Source organism: Armigeres subalbatus, chromosome 3 (genome assembly GCF_024139115.2).
Source record: "Armigeres subalbatus isolate Guangzhou_Male chromosome 3, GZ_Asu_2, whole genome shotgun sequence".
Classification (NCBI taxonomy): domain Eukaryota; kingdom Metazoa; phylum Arthropoda; class Insecta; order Diptera; family Culicidae; genus Armigeres; species Armigeres subalbatus.
The window spans coordinates 66,416,817-66,435,607 of NC_085141.1; the positions used below are offsets into that span (position 1 = coordinate 66,416,817).

General features: G+C 39.5%; 1 protein-coding gene across 4 annotated transcripts in view; it reads left to right on the plus strand.

Annotated features, from left to right (window-relative positions):
• LOC134219229 (A disintegrin and metalloproteinase with thrombospondin motifs 1) overlaps window positions 1–18,791 on the plus strand; it is a 740,918-nt gene that overhangs the window by 628,695 nt on the left and 93,432 nt on the right. For all 4 annotated transcript variants that reach the window (XM_062697927.1, XM_062697929.1, XM_062697930.1 and 1 more), the window contains exon 8: window positions 7,150–7,270. In XM_062697927.1, the coding sequence (XP_062553911.1) occupies window positions 7,150–7,270 (121 nt within the window). The remainder of the gene's footprint in view (window positions 1–7,149; window positions 7,271–18,791) is intronic.

Consider the following 18,791-nt stretch of genomic DNA (forward strand, 5'->3'; position numbering starts at 1 on the left):
AGTTGAATGCGGCACATGTCACCACTCTTAATTACATACACTCTGCTGAAACAGATACTAAGCACCCGGCACTAAGTTAGTCCAAAACCCCGGTGGCTCATTACAGAAAAGCAGGGCTGTCAACGGCATTTGGTGGACATCCTACCCAAGCAGCACGCGCAACATCTTTCAAATAGGTGTTTGTTCCTAATAAATTGCATTGAAGACACTGGCAATACATCGAGTTACATTAAAGCCACTTCCCAGTTTCAGAAAATCACAATGTTTCATTTCCGTTTAAGTGGCGTCGCAATATTCTACCCATCTGACTTCTTGGGTGGTTAAAAATTCGAGGTGTTTCATATCAGAAACAAAACAGATAAGTTGCAGAATTAATAACATTGCTGTTACAACAATGTTTCTGATATGTTGCAAAACACTTTGAGCTCAGCTGAGCAGTATTTTATTTTTGACAGTCCCCTGCATGTTCCGTATAAGGTACAATAAAGTTACAAATGACTTTGTTGTTTATGTAGTGCACTTGTAGCAGAATCTCCAAATAGAATTGATGGTGTGATGGTTATAGTAGAAGGTTGCAAATCTCAAGGTCCATGGTTCGATTCCCGGTTGGTTTTTGTGTTTTTATTTTCATTGTAGCCGCAAGATGTTGCAAATAGGCTCCACCTCTTGCGCTTTTTGTGTCACAAAAGAGTTCCAAATACGACGCGTTGTGCATAAGTCAGACCTCTAGTAAGTCACACCTCAGTTGTTGTTACTCACTGAGAAACAAGAGGTGTTGCTTGGGTATGGAGGAAGTCAGAGTAGACACGACAAAAAAGTGTGACAGTTCATTGTCAATAATTATTATTCCTTCACGTGGGTTGCGTCGGACTTTGCGTTTACTCCGGCAGACACCTAGGAATCAAATACGTTTCCCAGAATGCATCCACTGCAGCAGCGAAGATTCCGAGCCCCTCTACTGGCATCAATAGACGTAAACAAGAAGCTACCGTCAAACGTCCCTAGACTTTCGAGAGAAAACGCGCGTGTAAGTTAGCAGAAATAAACTGCACCAGCTAAAAGCCCTGTAAGTTGCATTAATTTGACATCTATACTGACTTGAGGCCTCCAGTTAACCTTGCGAACAAAGGTGTAGAATCCGGAGATGGCGAAATCGATTCTCTATGCGATCTAAGGATGTTTTCAGGTTGGAAACATTCTCGACACTAGGGCTTCCATTCCGGGAAACGATTTCCCGGGAAATCAAATTTCCCGGAATTCCCAAATTTCGCGGGAAATTTAAAAAAAAAACCTGATTAATCCACAACGGTGACGATGCCTTTCTCGATTCAATTCCTTGGTTTTAGCTTAGTTTGATACATATCTTCTTCTTCTTCTTATTGGCATTACATCCCCACACTGGGACAGAGCCGCCTCGCAGCTTAGTATTCATTAAGCACTTCCACAGTTATTAATTGCGAGGTTTCTAAGCCAGGTTACCATTTTTGCATTCGTATATCATGAGGCTAGCACGATGATACTTTTATGCCCAGGGAAGTCGAGACAATTTCCAATTCGAAAATTGCCTAGACCGGCACCGGGAATCGAACCCAGCCACCCTCAGCATGGTCTTGCTTTGTAGCTGCGCGTCTTACCGCACGTGATACATATAATAAATAATAATAAATAAACGGCTCTTACAAACGCTGTAATGCAAACAACTAACCAACCGTATATATTTCAACACACCATTTTTTTCGTGATTATATTCAATAGTGATCAACTAGGGTTTGTCCCCCGTCGAATGCAACTTGTTGCGAGAAAATCGGTTAAGATTTACTATATCAAATGGAAGCTTACTCGACACCCAGGGTATAGTGTATCCATTGCATTTGCCACACAAGATACATCCCAAATAAAAAATATTATAGAAAAACAATCCAATTTATTGTAACATATTGTAGATGAAATAATAGAAATACATTAGAATGTACTGTTTTGAACCATTTATTAAATTGTAAATGAAGTTTTCGCATTATAATGTACGGGTTGTTAAGTATCGTAACTATACAAAATCTGAGGTTTTTTCATACACTTTTTTTGTCAAACAATGGATTGTATCGTAAATATATTGTTAAAATATCCAAAGTAAGCCATTTTATTTCAAATTACATTAAATTGAATTGTATTTTTATAGCAAAACAATACGATATTGGATTTCTTTATTATGACGGCCTTATACCGTCCAACAATTAAATTTAAACAAAAATAATGCAAATGGGGTAAATATTGTTATATTGCTAATATGAAATTTTGTTTTAAAAAGTACTCAATGATTAAAACTTATGTACTAAAATGTTCCAAAAACAATTGCAAGTATTGTTACATTAGAGAACAATATTGACGTATTATATCCACGGTGTTGATACATTATGTGCAACCATCAAGAAACAATACAGTCAAACCTCCATGAGTCGATGTTCTATGACTCGATATCGACTCATGGAAGCAAATTATGCCATATTAAAAAATATTTTCTGGATTAGGTACTGTGATGGCCATTGGCCCCTTCAAACAGCTTTTCAAGGGTTTACTGTTCCACATCTCGATATTTCCACGAGTCGAAGGTCCCTTCAATATTGACTCCTGGAGGTTTTACTGTATATCCTATTGTATACAGTAGAGCATATTTAATTGTTCACACTATTGAACCTATTGTATTTTTTATCCGGGATACTAATGCAATGGCGGCATAGAAAGCTTTCAATTAATAACTGAAGAAATGCTAATAGATTACTAAGTTGGAAAGCAGGCCAAGTTCCAGTTGGAATGTAGTGCTATGGAAGAAGAAGCAAAAAACCGCAAAAAAAATGTTTATCCACCCCTCTGGTTCACTTAGTTTTAGTCAAGGAATGTAAAATAACAACATTGCTAATGACAACAACATTGTCCTCTCTTGTAAATGTTGGGACAAACTCAACTCGCAATAAGCGTTTGTCCCAAACTGCAACAGAATAGGACAATGATCGCCTGCCGCGCATATTGAGAAGTAGTCGGCTTCCGATGATGTTTTTGGTTAAATAAGTATCAGTTATCATAGTTTGGATATAAACTTAACCATCTGTTGACATGATTTGTGTTTTACTTCTGAAATATGCAAGTTATCGCAGTTTGAAAAGTTCACAACAATTACCTCTCCCTGTTTGTTGCAAATAAATTGGAACGCAACAATGTCTTTATCCTCTGCAGATGAGGACAAAGAGTTATCGCTATTCTCTTTTGTCGCTTGTTTTTTGCATTTTTCAGCGACAATTACATTCCTTGGTTTTAGTACGTCGTGTGACCACCTTTGGCTTCAATAACTGCTCAGTACCATCGTGGCATCGACTCAACAAGCTTAGCAGGGATTTCCGGAGTGTTTTGTCCCATTTAGATAAAATTACCTTGCAATTGCTAGACGCTGTTAGTTTTTTTTCTTCTGAACCTTAATTTTCAAAATTGACCAGAGATGCTCGATCGGATTTAGGTCGGGAGAGTGCTGGCCACTCTACAACCTTGTTACGCTTTTCCATGAACTACTTTGAAACCAGGGGCCTCATTGCGCTTCTCCTTTCGACAGCTCTTCCGTATGAGAGTTTGCATGGTTTGTTCGTTTCGAGTCGAGGTGCGCAATGCCACCCCAGTTTTGAGGTTCGGATCTCCGTCTTGTTGAATCGTATACCTGCTATTTGCTAGTTTTGTGATGTTCAATAATCAAATTTCGGATGCTGATCGAAATTTGTGCTTTTTTGGGTATTTGCAACATACAACTTCCATTTTTAAAAACGAAACTAAATTTTGAACACGAAGCTTCAAGCGCACTAAATGACAGCTAGACACAATGTTAACATTAAAGACACCAACAACCGCCCAGATAAGATTTACTCAGGGTAGTCGAGGATCTGTGCTATGGCTCTCATTGCAGATATTGTTATTTGTAACACATATTAATATATTATCGAAATTAATTTATTGGCTTTTTTCGGTGATAATTATACTACTCAAAGCGAAAGGGAGTAGTTAAAAGTAATGAAGGAAGATACAGATTCGATTGACACCGCAAGCGAGCGGCAAGTGTGAAATGAATAGGCTAAACAGCCTTGGTACAGTGATCACTACCTCACTATCCAAGCCGTTCCTGGGTGGATGTTAGGCAGAATAACAGCGATTTCAACAATGTTTGTTCTCTCATATGGCCCTCTGCTAATCTTCAGTTTCTATTCATTTCACACTTGCCGCTCGCTTGCGGTGTCAATCGAATCTGTATCTTCATTACTTTCATCTACTCCCTTTCGCTTTGAGTAGTATAATTATCACCGAAAAAAGCCAATAAATTAATTTCGATAAAGTCACGCGGTGATCAAAGCTTTCCTAATTATATTAATATATTTGTGATATATTTTTGTTATGACTAACTGGCCTGGTTTACAGTTCGTCTTTTAAAGATAAAACGGCCTACATTTCTATACCAATAAAATGGGCACTTTAATGACCATTATGCAACTCAAATTAGTTACATAATAGTAGTTTGGGCAACTAGTTGAAAAAAAAATGATTTTTTCAGCACGAGTTATACTGCGAGTGATGAAAAAAAACAAGTTTTGCGACGAGTCGCACACGCTATTTTTTGCAATGCAAAAAATTGGCTTAAATACGATAAATATGTACCAAAATAATACAATTTTATTTCTTTACATGATCAATCTTGCCAAAAATCATGTTGCTGCAGAAAACAAACAGATTCCATGTCATCGTGCCCCATTGTGTGCTCGATAGATCTTAAAGCGATAGATAAACTTGCCTTTGGAGAATTTGATGTCATGCCCATCAAATTATTTAATTTATTACGTGTCACAGAAAACACATTATTTAAACACTCACTCAAGCTAATTGAGCTAAAGTGGTCATGTCCCTATCTATTGTTCTAATGCTGGTTTTCCATTATTGCACCCAAATGAGTGCTATAATGGATTTTATGCAACCCATTTTATTTGTATAATAATCTTTAAAGCACCCATGTCATTGGTATGGATAAGTAAATCGTTTTATCACTCAAACGCCAACTGTAAACCAGATATTATGATCAGGAATTGCAAAATAGTAGTTTATGCAACCCATTTGAGTTGCATAATGGTCATTAAAGCACCCGATGAAAGGTATGGAAAAAGTAGGCCGTTTCATCACCAAAACACGAACTGTAAATCATGATTAAGTATTTCAAAAAATCCATTATAACACTATGCTATAATATATGCTATAATTTAAAAAAAATATAATAATAGTTACAGGACTATAAATTTTGCTGAACAAGCTTGGGTAAGTGTTAAAATAGTGAATTCTCTGCATCGCTTGGTGGATTAATCAGAGCTAAATACATATGATACATTTTATAATGAACTTGATAAACCTAATAAACTAAAAAAAATTAAAGTTTAAATATGTTTATTTAATCTTTCATCAAGAAATTCTTGTCTGAATATTGCTTTTAAATTGTGTTTGAATGTTACTTTGAATACGCATTGCTTTCACTCCAATTTCTATATTGATAATTTACGAATTTTTTTATTCGATATTTATCATGGGGCTTCACGACTGTTTTTAAATTTTTATCGTTTATTTATGCTGTTTATCTATCACCTTTAAACTTGATTCGATCTAACGGTACCTTGAATTTCAAAATTTAATTTGCTGTGCACAGCTAGCCCATCTACCTATTACCTATTCTATCATTATGATTTATTATGTTGAAATTCGACGACACTCAATCACTGTACGAGATGCACTCAAATGCGTGTTCAACAGCCCATTAGTAATGTCGCAGCAACATGCAGTTCTTCACTCACCTCCAAACCGTTACATCACAGTCGTCATTCATCAATGGAGCTGCAAGGAATTTATGTCAAGTTAATAAATTAGCCCACCTAAACCATTAATCAATTGCTACCTCTCGCTCGATTCCATACAAAAAAAAATCAGCTGATCTGTCAACTGCCTTCACATGTCCAACAAGCCTCTCTCAACGCACCAACTTGTTCCATCACTGAATTCATTCAGCTTGTTCTCCTAGAAACCGCTGCACTCCTTCCTTGCCTCCGGGCATCCGATTACTATCAATCAATTTTCATGTAAATGAATTTGTTTAGCAACACCACTTTACCCACTCGTGCTTTGCAGTCCACCTACGGCCGCAAAAAAATAGCTGCCACAACATCGAGGGAAACAAATCGATGCACCGCGATCAACAGAAACAAAACAGGAAAATTCAATTATTCACGCAATTACTATACTCCCGCGGGCTCCATTTAGAGTCAACCCAAAGTACTCAACCAAGCTACCCCATCCAAGAAGGGTTGAACCACTTCAGCAGCAGGTACGCTTGTAACTACGGTTGCAAAGGTCCATCTCCTCCACTGATTAATCGCTCACTTGGGAGTGTAAAAATTATCTTGATCCAATTGAAGCAGTGCCCGGACTACCTAGGGGAGGTTGTTGCAATGTCCCTCTATAGTTAAAAAGTCGATTTGCTTCAGATTATTCAATGCTTCAACTAAGTGTTTGAAGATCTTATTCGAGATGTTGAAGTCAATTATTACATTCTACCGTTGTATGAAATAGTTTATTTTTATTTTTTTATTATTAAATTCAAATTTTTGGGAATAACCTATGTCTTGGGGTTTTCAATTGTCCCATAGTGAGCTCTAAACCACTTTCCCCCATATTATTCACTTGAAGTGCTGTTGCAATCGCACTTACAAATCTGTTTGGGGAGGCGGTAGCGCGTCATAATTCATCTCCCTCGCAGCGAAAAAGAGCAACCGCCAAAGCCGATATTTGTGGATTGGCTCCAGATGGCAACCGACAGTCGGGTTGGTAACCGTTACGGCGCTGGTGGTTCTCTACTAACTGCCATCCGCCACGTATCGGAATCTGTCGATCGGAGGTACCATAAATCTCGACAGCCAGGTCGCGTTCCGCTTCGGGACAGCCACCACTTTAGCACACGTAGAGCTGTAATGCTTCCCAACGCCCAATAGATACCCCATTTGCCCCATACATGTACGCTTATTATTCCGACATTATTCGAAGTCCGCGAGCTAATAATTCTCATTTTTCTTTCCTTTTGTTCAACAGGTTTCCAGCATTTACGCCGATGCCAGCATAGGAAATTCAATTAAGATAGCAGTGGTGCATATTCTGTACCTCCACAAGGATTTGGTCCCGCACAGTACGCTGGACATAAACGGCAGCAAAGGTAAGACAATCGTTTGGTTGGGCGCAGGTGCGGTGTGATCTATGTAACCCTACCGATCAACCGCACAACGCAACGCAACGGTGGAGCGGGACCGATACTATCGGAGGTCGTTTTTCAATTTATACTTATTGTTATCTGAAACCGAATTTGTTATGTTCCCGATGCAGCGAGCGAGTGTCACGACGTGTTTGTGCCACTTCACAGAAACTGGGGATCCGATTTGGTAATGGGACAAACTGTTGAATGTTGGCCTCAGGTGATTTGAAGGATCGTTAGATTGAATAATGATAATTACAGTCGGATTGCATGAGTCGATATTAAAAAGGGAACCGATTCATAGAAACAACGAGACGTGGAACTTGTATTCAAAGTGTACATCTAGTTGCACATATATCCGCGACCCTCTATAAAAAAAACTAACTCGCCTACAACCTGGAACGATGACGCATTTCAAGAACTGATTCAATAAACGGCACTGCGTTAAATCTGGGATAAGTGTTTTTGAAAGATTGGGCCTGAATCTACGCTGAAAAAAAAAACAGGTCGTAATGACGATTTTCTTTCAAAATATCACCATGAGGAGGAATATTTATTCAGCTATAGGCAGGCCCAGGGTTTGAATTCAAAGAAGAATAACATGACAAATTATTTCCCCTCCCTCTCAACAGAGGTCGTCTGACACCATGGGGTTGATTAAGTCATATTGTCAGCTTCAGTGTTGAGCTTAAACTGACAATACGACGTGATACGCACCATGTGAAGGGGGGACCCGCGGCCAGAATGTACCCAAAGAAATCTTCGAGTTTACTAAACGATGATTACGTCACTCACCCAACAAATATATCCTGAGCACCTCTAAGGGCCAACATAGGGCCAAAGTAAAAGATCTCCGTCCATGACGGTTGCTCACTTTAGCCTTGACCAGAGGCAGGGCCGGATGTAGGGGGGGGTCTGAGAGGACCATGGCTCCCACAAATCTTATTATCACAACCAACCTTTTAGCACATTTGGGCCCCCACAAACTGTCGGCCCCGGGGCTCCCTTCCGGGTAAATCTGGCCCTGACCGGGGCCATATTTATGTCCACATCCTTAATTTCTGTATTGAGGCTACGTCACTAGCAACCCCTGGGTCTGCCTCTGCTGCGATATCCTGCAGGATTCCATCCCAGCGCTTGCTTGCAGATTTCGCCTCCGCTGTTTCGTAATGAGTCACCTCCATTTTTGCTTTCGAATTTCTGTATTTTTGATGGCATCGTCGATGGAGGTAAGCATTCGAGATCCAGTTGTGAGGTCACTAGGACCGCATTATAAAACCGTAGACAACGGTTGATGAATACTTGCAGTTTCTGCGTGATCTCTGCTGATACATACCAAGTTGACTTATCTGATTGGATCTCCATTTATTTCGTAAACTTTCAAAGGCAGCCCTAGCCTTATTAGAGCGTAGAGCGACATAATTAGCAAATTCATTTAGATGGTCCATATGCCAGATGCCAGAGCAGCCCACTATTTGGTACACGGTCAACCACACGTCCGCACCTACCATGATCTCGTCGATTACGATGAAAAACAGTGGCGGAGATAGAATACATCCTTGCCTCATTGCAGCTTCGTTCTGCGCTTCGATGAGGCCGACGATTTATTCCGGAATTCCCTTGCATCTAATTTGTAGACCTGATCCAGGATGATACGGAACGTGACAATATGGTTCAAATATGATCTTCCGGGGCGCAATCCTGCCTGCTGCCGTCGGAGAGTCGTGTCTATCTTCTCCTGTATCTGATTTAGGGTAACTTTGCAGAGTAGTATGATGATCCGCCAATTGTCACACACAGTCAGATCCCCTTTTTTGAGATGAGACCTTCACTAAGACGCCCAGTCAGTCGGAAAAGTAGCGGTTTCCCAATGTGATTAACAATAACTCAGCTTATCATCTATGATACGGAACTACAATTTTCAACAAAAAAAAACAATATTTCGAAAAAACGATTTTATTTCAAATCTATGCACCTTTATGAAAATCAAAACGATGTAATTGCAACCTGTCAACTTGTCTTAAATGCGCCAGACTAAAAAAGTAAACAAACGGCATTGAACCTGATCCCCAAAGTTTTCCGGTCCGCTTTTCTAACGTCCACGCTTCATGCCCGGAAAGGCTGAGTATTGAGTAGTTTAACCCTTTATAAGGCAGTGGCAACTATATTGCCACCAACAAATTATATTTTTTTCTTTTTATTCACAAGAGCTCTGCTTATTATTTCCCATGTAGTGGCTTTATTTGCTTCCTAGTAACACCCCAGATGAATTTGAGCCAGAAAAAAATTGAAATGTCAATTTGAGAACAGTTTTTTTACGAACAGATCGTAAGTTTTGAGTGGAAGAAGGATTTTCAGTTATAATTCGTTAAAAAAAAGACGAAAATATATTTTTTCCCGTTGGTATTAATTATTTTGAATCTCCTGTGTTAGATTATTACGTGATTAGCGTTTAAAAAGCTTTGCCTTTCTATATATTTGGTTTTTGGATTTTTGACGAAATTGTGTTTTTTTCCAAGGGTCCCCCTTTGGGAACAAAAGCGCAAAACATTTTTTTGTTTTTCACTTATAATGCGTTTTCCTTCTAGGACTCTTTACTACAAAATGTAACGTGCCTTAATTTGACTGGTTTAACGTAAAATCTAATTTTTAAAAATCTTTTATTTATTTTTGTTGTTGCCTGTTTTCCCGCTTGCCGGGCAGTGGCAACTATATTGCCACCACAATGTTGTCTCGCTTGCCGGGCAGTGGCAACTATATTGCCACCAATTTTTCAATGTTTCTGAACTGTTTAATGTATGACAAACATACATTTGAGTTTAATACCATGTCAACATTGTGTCCTATTGTTGGTTTTGTTAATTTATTGTTTAGATTCGTCTGCCTTATGAAGGGTTAAGAAAAATATCATTGTGTTCCATTGTATGACAACTTATTTCTTCGCTGATTTTTTTTAGTTTGGCTGGAGCTACACCACCAGTACTTTTTTGCGAATTTTATCAGAAAATACATTAACGCCAAACTGTTTCCAATATCGTTGTGAATAGTTTTTGTCCTATTCGGCCAAACGACCTATTCAGCCAAATGACCTATTCGGCCGGATGACCCATTCGGTTAAATGGCTTTCGGCCAAACGGCCCCTTTCCCATGGGACGGAAGCCTCCATTTCTGCGCTGCTTTTCCTTCTTCAATGGCTGTACATTAAAACTGGAACTAGGTCCGCTTTTCAATCTAGTATTCTATTAGCATTTCCTCAGTTATTAATTGACAGCTTTTCTATGTCCTATATTGCATGAGTATGTGTGTCAAGTCTATCTGGTGTGGCAAAGTACGGTTGTATACTATTTCGCCGAAAAACAATTCGCGGATTTTTTTTCGCGGTGCGACATTTCGAGGAATGTATCAACTCTCCGAAACATGTTTCGCGGAATGCACCTTTTTTCCGAAAGACATTTCGCGGAATGCCATTTGGAGGAATTCAGTTAGAATAATTGTCATTGAAATATTGATGGATCTCAGCTTAATTACATGCAATCCGGGCTAAATTCTTTTGGATTGTGATTTAATGCAATGAAAAACGATAATGCCTTCTTCGAATGACCGCCTCCAGTCGTTATGACGCAAAGTGTGGGAACAATGCCTTCTTGAAATGGACACGTTTGCTCGGTAGGTATAAAGAAAAGAAAGGAGGTAGTCCAGGCGGGTGCTAAGCTGTCAAATTTTTGTTGCCACCAATCGAGCGAATGCCGACGGCACTAACACCAAGCCGTAGTCTATGAAAAATAAACACTGCAATGAGTGAGAGTGTTCTGAAACGCACAAAGTTAGGATAATGCAAGAAACAACTGTTTCTGCTCAGCACAGAGTTTCTTCTACCAACATAATTATTTATCTGCATATTTTGCGTAAGGAATAAAGTAAAACACTACATATTTACGGATTTGGTGTATTTTTGTTCGTTGCGATCTTTAATTTAATATGTGCTTTCGACACCACTCTCTCTTGTAAAAACGGTAAACAATACAAATTTTTACAAATACCACCACAATTTATAATAGTATATGAGCATTTTGACATTGGAGTATAAATTTATGCGCCAAAAAAGAGAGTACTGTCATACTTGCCAAACTCCATATGAAAAAAAATCCGTTGTCCCCCCTCTGAGGTAGTCCCTTCTACGGATTAACGCATCTGCCCGGTAAAGGGAAAAAATAATGCCTATTTTGAATGGATGCGTCTGCCCTAGAGATGATCGGGTTTCACATTTTGCAAACCGACCCGAACCCGGAATTTTTTTTATCAAACTCGAACCCGACCCGTACCCGAGAATTTTTACATTCGTAAACCCGTACTCGACCCGTACCCGACCCGGACCCGATTTTTGCATCTCACAAACCGTACCCGACCCGAACCCGATATTGTTATAATTTTTCAAACCTGAACCAGACCCGAACCCGTCGGGTTTAGGGTTTCAAAACCCAAAACCCGAACATCAGAGCTCAGTGCGTGATCTCTCATGTTTCGGACAGCAGAACGATCGCGCGGTCGGCCGAATTATTGTGTTCTGCATTGCGCGGCCGGTAATAAAATTAATCAGTTCAGTGCGTGATCTCTCATGTTTCGGACAGCAGAACGATCGTGCGGTCGACCGAATTATTGTGTTCTGCATTGCGCGGCCGGTAATAAAATTAATCAGTTCAGTGCGTGATCTCTCATGTTTCGGACAGCAGAACGATCGTGCGGTCGACCGAATTATTGTGTTCTGCATTGCGCGGCCGGTAATAAAATTAATCAGTTCAGTGCGTGATCTCTCATGTTTCGGACAGCAGAACGATCGCGCGGTCGGCCGAATTATTGTGTTCTGCATTGCGCGGCCGGCAATAAAATTAATCAGTTCAGAGCGTGATACTTGTTTCGAGGCTTGGTAGTCATATGGCTACTGCTTCTGCCTCATACGCAGGAGGTCGTGGGTTAAATCGCAGGTCCGTTCCATTCTCCTACTTTGTATCTTTCTCTATATTTCTCATGTTCTAGCAATCGCTAGAACTGGAAATGGACTTCCATACCGTTTCCATTACTATTCCTATACCTCCAACTTGAGTATTCTATCAGTAATCTGCTAGAATTGGAAATGAACTATAGAGCTCGTTTCCTACATCCAATTAGAAATTCCATCAGTTACCTTCTCCTATCTATCACATTGGCAGCTCGTTAACCAAGACGGACCCCTGCCTCTCCAACCTAACCCATAAATTCCAACAAATTCCGCATGAACTCGTGGCAAGTGCAGAGGTATATTCGGCTTGCAGTGGGCGAGTGATTGCATCATCATTTCCTCCCCCTTCCCTACATTGACTTGCATTCTGACGTGGCAGGCGCCAGTATGACCTAACAAATGAGATCACCAGTACTTGTACATTGAAGATGTGTGCTAGTCCCAAGCAAACATCTGTTGGTTCCCTGTGCAAGAACAGCTGATCTGGTCATAATGGAGTAGCAACTACGAGCAGTCAATCAAGCTCAAGCTCAAAACCCGAAACCCGAACATCACTAGTCTGCCCGGTATAAGACGACAGGAGTTGATAATTCTTTCTTTAAAAGAACGCATTATCACGTTCTTAAAATGGATGCTTCTGCCCGGTATAAGGCGAAAGGAGTTGATAATTCCTTCTGCTAGGTATAAGGCGAAGGGAGGAGTCAAGCCTTCTTTGAATGGATGCATCTGCCCGGCACAAATCGAAAGTAGTTGATAATGCCTTCTTTAAAAGAAACGCGGCTTCTCGTCGGCGAAGGAAGGGGTCCTTTAAATGGATGCTTTTGTCAGGTATAAGGTGAAAGGAGTTGATAATTCCTTCTTTAAAAGAACGCGTCTGCCAGGTATAAGGCGAAGAGAAGAGTAACGCATTCTCTAAATGGATGCAGCTGCTCGGTTTAAGTTGCAAGCATTTGATAATGCCTTCTTTATAAGACCGGTATAATCTCGGTATAAAGCGAAGGCAAGGTAACCCGACCAGTAGATAGTAACAGATTTATATCAGAACTTGTTATTCTGTTACAGCAAATTTTTTTTACAGCGGCTGTTATAAAACATGAACCATTAGTAGTTAAAATAACAAAAATTGTAACAAAATCTCTTCTAGTTCTAACAAAAATATTACTAAATATGTTATTAATTGAACAAAAATATAACTCGATGTGTTACAGAAAAAGTAGTGAGAATAGCTTATTCTACAACAAATTATGTTCTTGAAAAGGTTATGATTATCCATAATGTAGGCAATTAACTTTGCAGCTGGACTTCGAATGTAGGTTCAAGTTATACTGAAGGTGGTACCTTCGTTTTTTCCAATTCCTATCTACCAAAAATGTAGGCAATTTTTTTTCGGTAAGAATAAACATAACACATTATGTTATAATCATGTTATGACGATCATGAAATTCTCTTTCCTCAATTTTTGACAAAGAATTTATAACAAAATTATTACAAGTTTTGTTATTTGTAACACATATTGATATAATTGTGATAAAATTTTGTTATGACTAACTGGTCGGGAATGCATCTTCTAAATGGATGCATTTGCCCGCTATAAGGCGAAAGAAGTTGATAATATTTTCTTTAAAAGAACGCGTCTGCCAGGTATAAGGCGAAGGGAAGAGTAACGCCTTCTTTGCATGGATGCGTTTGCTCGGTATAAGACGAAATGAGTTGATAAAACCTTCTTTAAAAGAACGAATCTGCCCGGTATAAAGCGAAGAAAAGGGTAATACCTTCTTTAAATGGAAGCGACTATCCGGTACAAGGCAAAGGGAGGATGCAATGCCATATTTTAATAAATACGTTTTTTTTCGGTATAAGGCGAAAGGAAGAAATAAAGGATTATTCATAAAAACGTATATACGTTTAACGTATAACAAGGTAAAGAGAAGAGATAATCCCTTCATTATATCTGGCCCATCTGCCAGATATTATAAGGGATTTGTAAGGGGCAATTGAAATTTCGAAAACTACTTCTACATATTCTGGGAGGCCTTCCTTAGCCGTGCGGGAATATGCGTGGCTGCCAAGCAAGACTATGCTGAAGGAGGCTGGGTTCCACTCCTGGCCTGGTCTAGCAAATTTATCGAAAAAATTTTTCAGCTTTTTAGGTACCGTCAAACGGGGGGAAGATGATCATTGAGGCGAAGATGATCATTTGATATGTCAGTCAAAAGTGCCTAATTTTTTTATGAAACGGTAGTTAACAATATTATCCGTTCAAGTAATGTTTCCGCAAAGTAAAAAATCCGAGTTTTTCGATTATAATCATGAAAATGTATTTTGTGGAAGAAAGAGAGAGATAGTCATAAATGACGCTACAACATTCATACAAATAACCTAGTGTATTTTGACGGCTAGGTCATAATGATTTTAGTAGAGCTGTCTTGATCAAATTCACCCCAAACCAGATTACTCAAAAAATGTGTGATAATTTTTTTTTTTTATAAATGCGAACGCATTTCAGGAAACTAAAGTTCAGAAAAATATATTCAGCTCTTTTAGTGGAATGTATTCAACCGTCTAAGACGAGTTAAGTACTCTCCATTTAATTCCATCTCGTCGAGTCAAGTACAAGACACTGAAGACGACCACACAGTTGTGGTCGAAATACGTATCTGCAAAGATTCGAAAATAATTGGTGGAATTAAATGGAGAGTACTTAACTCGTCTTAGACGGTTGAAACTAAAGTTGTTGATTAGTGCAACGTATAGCAGTACATGTTTTGAAAATATTTGTTTCGATTTCAAATGTTAACACACATTGTTATTGCATGTTTTGTCTTAAAAATGATCATCTTCCCCCCAGATGACGGTATAAAATTTTCAACTTGTTAATCTCGTGGAAAACTTCGCTGGTAATAATTGTGTTCAATCAAAGTTAATTGCCTATTTCCAGGGATTAAACCACCCGACTTGGACGTTAATTTACAATGTTATGAAAACTCATATGTGAATATGTACGTTATGTGGAAGATATTGATTTGGAAAATGTATTGGAGGTAACCACTTTCCCTTCGATGGGACTCGAACCCATGACCCTACAGTACGCTAGACTGGTGCTTTAACCAACTAAGCTACGAAGGACCTCCGTCGGCTTTCGCAACCTAGAGGCTACTGAACGAGTTCGAGATTCCCAAATTGGACGCATAGTCAAATCACTCGCAATTCATTTTTCAAGCCAATACTTCCACATGTGTATTGTACACGTCCACATTAGAGGAGCGTGAGTATTTAGAATGTCTGGCGGCTATACACATTCAAGTGAGATTGTGTAAGCTATTTGCCAGTCGGTCGTCAAGCTCAGACCCGACCGCATTGCGTAGGCAAGAGCACGCAACTCGCATCAATATCTTCCACATAACGTACATATTCACATATGAGTTTTCATAACATTGTAAAATAATTGTGTGCTGAATGAATATTAAGCTATTATTATTAATAATATTCCGCGAAATGGTTCATTCATTAAAAGGTACATTCCGCCGAAAGTCATTCGACGAAAAGGTACAAACCGCCAAATGTCGTACCGCGAAAAATTACACACCGCCAAATGTTATTCCGCGAAATGTTCGACCGCGAAAATTAAATCCGCGAAATAGTTTTCGGTGAAATGTTATACGATCACAAAGTACAATGGATACACTATGTCCAAGGTGTCGAAAAAGTTTCCAACTCAGGGGTGCCTTTCGAGAATGGCTCCTTCTTATACTATTGCACAGGGAATTTAAAAACACATGACATTTTGGTTGATGCCCTAGTTTAGAAGTGGTCACCATAATGGAAAAATAAAAAGAATACGTGTCTAATATTTGGTGATAAGGAACAAAACAACCAATTTTCATATTTTATGGAATGGCTGTATATGCGACCATGTGATGTTAGTGCCGTTCCAATGCACGCTGCTTTGAAATCAATGAACAGATGGTTAGTCTGCAAGTTGTACTTCCGGAATTAATCGAAGATCATCGACAAGCTAAACATCTGATCCATCATTAATCTACAATAACGAAAACACGACGAAGGAGTAATGCGATGTCAGGCTGTTAAACAGAATGCGCGACAGAATGTTATCCGCCGAGCAAAGAAGGGTACTTACTTTACTTACTTCATGGGTCCTGTACACCTCCGGTGGTGCAAAGGGTTGACTTGAAAGACCTCCACCCTGAGCAATGTTCACCTATCGCTTTAACCTGTTGCCAGGTTAGGTTTCGGTCGACTTCTTTTTTCTTTATTTTCTTTATAGATTTCGTTTCCGCCCCTGCGTAAGGTGTGGCCTCCCTAACCACACTTCCAATCTCGATTTTTTGCTGCTGTCGGCCTCTGGTGACAACGACGAGCTCATTGTTTAAGACCACATATTAAGTACTAAATAATTTTCGAATCAAATGAAATCAAATCAAGACAGTTACTTACGATTGATGCATACCAACAGAACTCATTCTCAACGTATCCCTCAATCTTCCTTCCTACTCCTCTGCTAGTTCCATCTGCACTTCCCGCTTGATGTACTCTACGTCTTTAAAAGTAAGCATATTATGCGACATATTAATAGTTCTCTGGCGTTTGTTCAACTTGTTCAGGGCAAGCTGTTTTGCCTTGGTGGTACGGGCTGATCCCGATGACTAATAGGTCGATGTTGGATTTGAATTCTAATCTTTCTTTCTTCAATAGCCCTACATTCCAACTGGAACTTGACTTGCTTTTCAACTTGGTAAAACAACAAAAGTATACAGCCCAATAAATCAGCCAAAATCTACCTGAAGTTCATTCAATCATCATATAATGTTCTGTGGAATTAATCTTTAATATATCTAATGCCTTTGTTGCCATTCTGAGCTCAATCGGGCATACCGAACCAATTTCTACAACGAAAGAGAGACGAAGATGTATCTTCCTATGTATTTAGACTGAAACTCAATCCATTTTCTAAGCGAAAGGAACAATCCTGGGTAGTGCCCCGTAGAAAACGACAACTGTTCTTCTTTCCATACTAAACTGGGCCAGGGTAATGCCCAGGATATTCCACCTGAGCTCCTATACCTACTCACCATTTTTTATTAGATATAATACAATTAGAGCTTGGACCTTCCTTAGCCGTGCGGTAAGATACGCGGCTACAAAGTAAGACCATGCTGAAGGTGGCTGAGTTCGATTCCCGGTCCGATCTAGGAAATTTTCGGATCGGGAATTTAGGTTCATGAGGCATGATATACAAATGCAAAATTGGTTAATAACTTTGTAGTTGCTAAATGAACACTAATCTGCGAGGCGGCAATGTCCCAGTGGAGGATGTAATGTTATTAGAAAGAAGAACAATTAGAGCTGTTTCGTTTTAGTTGAATCGAGTATTGGTTTGAGTACTCCATACTATCAAACTACATGTTTCAAGCAAAACATATTATTTAACAAAGGATGTTCCAATAATCCGCATCTCTTTATTATATTCAAACTCTATCATAACACCCAAACTATACTTACGTAGATTATGTCACTTATAAGTAGCGGTTACCGCTCAATCAGGTTGGAATGATTGAAATTTTATTGTTCGGCTACTGCCGTAAAAACGATTACTATCTAAACTAGCGTACAACACAATGAAGTATCCAACATACCTACGGTAATGCAACCTTAGTTGCCTTCGTGGCTTCGTACAAAAGATAGAAAACATATTTCTGCTAGATTTACTACACAATGATTATTGCTGCTGGATACCTTCATATCTGTTTGCTTGTTGGAGCAGTTCGATCCGCAACAACTGTGTAGTAGCCGCCGATATTATTTGCGCGATTGATTTATCTAAATTGCTGCCAGATAGCCCCAGGCAGGCCGAAGAGTTGTATTTTGTCGAGTATTAGATATTGATTCATTGTCAGTTTCCCCGCCGCAGTGCCGGAGTACGGAACGTGTAACTGAAGCTACTGGCTAGTCAGCTGGTAATTCGAATCTAAATTGATTTTAAATTTGCCGCAATTACGCGCTACTCATAAATAGCCCCCACTTGGCTAGTGGAATCATAATCTTCGCTAGAACAAAACCGAGAAACACCGTGCTTTCGAGTTGTCGGCCAAAGGGTCCGAATGGGACAGCGTGTAAAATTAATTGACTAATTGCCTGGCACTCGAAGTGAGTGTGTCTAGACGCTTGGCATAATAGTTAATGGTCGCTCGGTACGCTGGCTGGGCCCGTCTGTCCTGTACGTCCTCGCGCTAAAGTTGAACTCGAAGCGCAGTGGCTTTGATCTTGGGCAGAAAATATGCATTGGAAGTGGGTACATTGCACATACGTCTGATCTCGGTGGTACTTTGGGAACATAGGAATGTTCAAACGCAGCTGGGCGACTAGTTTCTATATTTCAAATCTGTTGACACTTTACACCATAGGCTGACGGATCGGCGTTTGTTTTGTAAAAGAGAACAGCTAGTCAGGGGGACAGTGATGGTTGTGAAC